A 4,853-nucleotide genomic window follows, 5' to 3' on the forward strand; every position below is an offset into this window, starting at 1 on the left:
GAGTGATCATTGGCAGTGCAATGGTGAGACAGTTAGGCGAAGCAGCATCTCCCAAAGAAGGGCTAAAACGGCTGGATGAATATGCCAGGAGCATGAAGAATGCACTGCCATAGTGCCATGAAATGTAAATCCATACAGTAGCATACGACAGCAAATAAATTGGTCGGATGACGAAATAAAAGCTGCTTAGTGATCGGTAAACTGAAGGGAAGCACTGAAGCTGCCTTTTGTCTTGGTCGTTAGGCAGACACATAAAATAGTTGAATTCGTTTGTTTGTATGCGTATTTCTTTAGTTAGGGTAACAATGGTTTGCGTCTTTAGGACCATGCAGGATCCTATGTCAGTACTGAAATCTGAAGGATTATTCCATGATGCTGCCAATTTCCATGTGTGGTTGTGGTATATGAATTGGTTGCAGCTACTACTGCCGTGCCCCCAACATCAATCACATAATGCACACACACCGCGCATGATGTGTGCTGCTCTCGATCGATGTCTTCCGATATCTCCATCTCTTCCACTGCGCAACATCTTGAATTCAAACACCAGTCTCCGTCAGGTAAGCTCAACCGTACCTCTCTTTCGTGCTATCGCTGAGTGGAAGAATCTCATCGCTTAGACCTTAGTTAAATTAGAGTTCAAGGATACAATTCCTATGAGCGGGAGAAGATGACGATTCTGACAGCAGGACAATACCAATTGCAAGCCATTTTGATTCTCCCAAGACATCGATGTCTTTAAAGATGCTCGCCAAACGATTGGGTGGAGTGGTGGACGAATTCCTCGTAAGGAAAGGATCTCGCGCGCGAGGTTCCCATGTTCCAAACGGAAGAAAAACGGTGGCTTCTCATTGTCATCTTCAACTTCAACACAGCCGCTTTCAGAGAGTTACCTGCACTCGCCAGCGCTCTTGGCATCATCAGTTGGGAACAAATCGCAGTCCACACGTGGCCGGCGTTGCTCGCGGCATGGCAACTGATGGACAAGTCCTCCGTCGCCCGAGTGGGAGAGGTCATGGAAAAGTCAGAGCGGGGGAACTCTGAACTCTCTCGCATATGTTGCACGCGCACGCGACTCTGCAACTACGTACTGTTTGGATCACAGGGCGAGGGAGGGGGACCATTTGTCCTCCGATCCTCTCGTCGACTTGTCAACTTGAGCTTTGGAAAGGAGCCCTCGTAAAGCTGAAATTGAAACATACTGTTGCCTCAGGCAAATTAAACACGCCGTCAAAAAAGGGGAAAAAAATGCCGCCAGTCGCCAACAGTGCAGGAATCCAACACCCACGCATGTTCAATGTTCTAAACGGGATAGGTGTATTCTCCTCAGGTCCGGGCGGTTTCCTTCATCCAGCAGCTATCAGAGAGGAATCAAATCAACCGCCTGCAGCAGTGACATGCGTTTGGAATGGAACTGACCAGTGACCGCCACACATGGCGCGAAACTGACGGCCGGGCGCGAGTCAGTTGTTGCCAAACTGTAGGAATGGAACTGTGAGCAAGCAGCCGGCGGTCACCTCCATACTGCTCGGAGAGCGACGGCCACGTGGACCGGCAGGCGCCCGCGAGACTGACGTACGCGTACCATGGTCCATGCATGGACCGTCACCTTCTGCTAGCTGCCCTGGACTTGGGATAGAGTTCAAATTTTAAGCATTTTACATGTGTTGACCAAAGAGAAAGAACACTAGTATCTCGAGCTCTTCTCGATCCTTTCCTATATAGGGCAGAATTTTAATAAGCGTATATAATTGTGGTGTCTCTATGATCAGGTGAGCCTTCAAACGTCAGCACACCATGCAGGTTCCTCGTTTCTGATAGGCTTCAAATAACTTTTGGGTGATATAGCAAGTTTGCTGGAATAAAGCACACGCACATCTTCAGCAAACCGATTCATCAGATTTAATTTAGATGTTACTTTAGGTTGTTTTCAATAATGATAGGCATGGGTAATTTACATGCGAGTGGCTTTGATTTAAATTTATATGTGGGTTAGTACTTTTTATCTCACCTGCAGTGGATTTCGTACATTTGCTAGATCTTGCATATATAAGGCATGTTCACCAACAAATTTTGGGCACACTTTAGCTATGGTTTGATAAACAAGCACATGTAGCATGTATATGCTGGCTCAGCAACCGATCCATATCATGTGAGAAGCTACCTGATCGTCCATGTAAAATGAATCATTAGCTATCGATGTTTAAGTAAATGGTGATGGTGTTAACCTGTTTAGAAGTCTTACCTCTCAGTTTATGCATAGAAACACTTCCACTTCTATTCTTCAGCAGTGTCACAGACGACAACGATGTGCATACTCCCATCCTACGACGAAGATTTATGACCAACCGCTAACATTTGGACAAAACGGGGCTACAGTATGTCCACTCCATTTTACTCAAAAAAGACATAACAAATTAAAAAAAAATTCCGAGCATGCCCTTGCACTTTTTATATAAAAGAAATCTTCGGGGCCCATGTATCAATTCGCATGATCGCATCCCAGCCTTTTCTTTTCTCCAAGAAGAACACGAAGAAGCTTTCTTGTGATCGAGGATAAAAGTAATACTAGGAGTCGTCTAGGACACCAGCAGATAGCTAGCTTCAGTAGTGATCCACTCATCAAGTGCAGCGGCTCCAGCCCACAAAGCCACAAAAACACATGGGACCAGGAAATAAACCACACACGTTTTTTTGCATTCGAAACAAATCGACGCAAGCACAGTGACGTCCAGAGGTGAGCCGGCAACTTCTTGCCATGCCGTCGCTCGCTACCTTGCAGGTGGCCTCCTGCTGTTGTGGCTATATAAACTAGCCGTGCAGAGGCATCCTCTCATCTATCAACTCATCCCCCAAACCCAAGCACACCCGATCAACTAGTTCGAGCAAGGAGTTCATCTCAAAACCACACAGCTCCTAGTATAGCTTGTTACTCCTAGCCAGTAGCAAAGACACAGTGACTTGCTTCACAAACACGAGCGGGCAGCTCGGACCCAACGATCCATCAAGCAACAACTAGCGACATGGCTTTCGCACTCCAGGCTGCATCGACCACCCTGTCGTCTGCTTCGTCTCCGGCGGTTCCATCGTCGCCGCTCCCCCGGCGCGCGTCAGCGATGCTGACGACGATGCCGGGCCGGAGGAGGTCTGTGATGGCGACTGTAAGGGCGGCCGCGGTGGCTCCGGCCAAGCAGCCTGCCACCACGCCGTCGTTCAAGCTCGCCGGTGCCGGCGGGAGATGCCTGCCGGTGTCGCAGACCATGGCCAGGCTCAAGGCGCAGGGCAAGGTGTGTACTCCTGTCGTATGTAGAATGTAGCCTTGGATTGCGTGTACGGATTCTTACCGAGCTCTGGTTTACCGTGTGCATGACCGCAGACGGCGTTCATCCCGTACATCACCGCCGGCGACCCCGACCTGGCGACGACGGGGGAGGCACTGCGGCTGCTGGACGCCTGCGGCGCCGACGTCATCGAGCTCGGCGTGCCCTTCTCCGACCCCTACGCCGACGGGCCCGTCATCCAGGCTTCGACGGCGCGGGCGCTCGCGAGCGGCACGACGCCGGACGGTGTCCTGGCGATGCTGAAGGAGGTGACGCCGGAGCTGTCGTGCCCGGTGGTGCTCTTCTCCTACTTCAACCCCATCGTGCACAGGGGGCTCGCTGAATTCGCCGCCGCCGCCAAAGAAGCCGGTGCCCACGGTCTCATAGTACCTGATCTCCCGTATGCGGCGACGTGTGCTCTCAGGAGTGAAGCTATGAAGAACGAGCTCGAGCTGGTAGGTCCATTCACCATCCAGAAAAAATTGTACCTTTTATGAAGGAGAAGCATTTTCCTATTTTATATTACAATCAAGAAAGCTTTTGCCTGACATGAACAATGGCTGCATGCAGGTGCTGCTCACAACACCAAGTACACCAGAAGATAGGATGAAGGAGATCACAGAAGCATCAGAAGGATTTGTTTATCTGGTAAGTACCGGTGTATAAAATGCTTAAATCCAAATTGTCTTTGAAAGCTTAGCTTGTGCTGAACTTGCTGATAACATTTCCTCATCAATCATCGTAGGTGAGCGTCTCTGGAGTTACGGGTCCCCGCGCAAACGTGAACACACGTGTCGAGTCCCTTATCAAGGAGGTTAAACAGGTACACGTCATGCAAAAAAAAAGGAAATAAAAGTCCCTTTTTTTCATTTTATCTTTATTAACAGACAACAGCATGGTTCCACTGTCAAGATCGAGTACTATCAATCACTGAGCTCGTATTTATGCTTGCAGGTCACTGACAAACCTGTGGCTGTTGGCTTTGGCATCTCGAAACCCGAGCATGTAAAGCAGGTAAGAAAAAAAAACATTACCAACTTAAAACTCTGACAAGCTTATTCATGCATTTCATTGCACAATCTGACTGAATATTTCTCCTCACATTATTCATGGCCAGATTGCAGAGTGGGGTGCAGATGGGGTGATTATTGGCAGCGCAACGGTGAGGCAGTTGGGTGAAGCGGGGTCTCCCAAAGAAGGGTTGAAGAGATTAGAGGGATATGCCCGGAGCATGAAGAACGCACTGCCATAATCCGTAGATAGATACATGTGCCAATAAATGATTAGCTCGACTATTCCCTGGTCTCCGACAAAGAAAGATGTACACTAGTCATCGATGCTTTGTATCTTAGGAGGCGTTTTCTTCCACTGTCTTATTTTTAGCACGTGTCACATCGAATGTTTAGATACTAATTAGGAGTATTAAACGTAGACTATTTACAAAACCAATTACATAAGTGGAGGCTAAACGGCGAGACGAATCTATTAAGCCTAATTAATCCATCATTAGCAAATATTTACTGTAGCAACACC

The 4,853-nt window shown here is 48.4% G+C and overlaps 1 protein-coding gene across 1 annotated transcript; it reads left to right on the forward strand.

Annotated features, from left to right (window-relative positions):
• Positions 1-2,825: 2,825 nt before the first annotated feature.
• LOC101767173 (indole-3-glycerol phosphate lyase, chloroplastic) lies at positions 2,826-4,719 on the forward strand. Its single transcript, XM_004981370.2, has 6 exons — positions 2,826-3,287; positions 3,377-3,775; positions 3,891-3,968; positions 4,066-4,143; positions 4,275-4,334; positions 4,438-4,719. Exons 1-6 carry the CDS (start codon positions 3,024-3,026, stop codon positions 4,570-4,572), a joined length of 1,014 nt encoding a protein of 337 aa, XP_004981427.1. The 5' UTR covers positions 2,826-3,023; the 3' UTR covers positions 4,573-4,719.
• The last annotated feature ends 134 nt before the right edge of the window (positions 4,720-4,853 follow it).

This window comes from Setaria italica, chromosome IX (genome assembly GCF_000263155.2).
Source record: "Setaria italica strain Yugu1 chromosome IX, Setaria_italica_v2.0, whole genome shotgun sequence".
Taxonomy (NCBI): domain Eukaryota; kingdom Viridiplantae; phylum Streptophyta; class Magnoliopsida; order Poales; family Poaceae; genus Setaria; species Setaria italica.

What these genes read in the sequence shown, in the direction of transcription:
- LOC101767173 (XM_004981370.2), top strand. Translation starts at nt 3,024, where the DNA reads ATGGCTTTCGCACTCCAGGCTGCATCGACCACCCTGTCGTCTGCTTCG. An exon ending in TTATCAAGGAGGTTAAACAG is followed by an intron (nt 4,144 to 4,274) that starts GTACACGTCATG and finishes TTATGCTTGCAG; the next exon opens with GTCACTGACAAACCTGTGGC. An exon ending in AACCCGAGCATGTAAAGCAG is followed by an intron (nt 4,335 to 4,437) that starts GTAAGAAAAAAA and finishes ATTCATGGCCAG; the next exon opens with ATTGCAGAGTGGGGTGCAGA.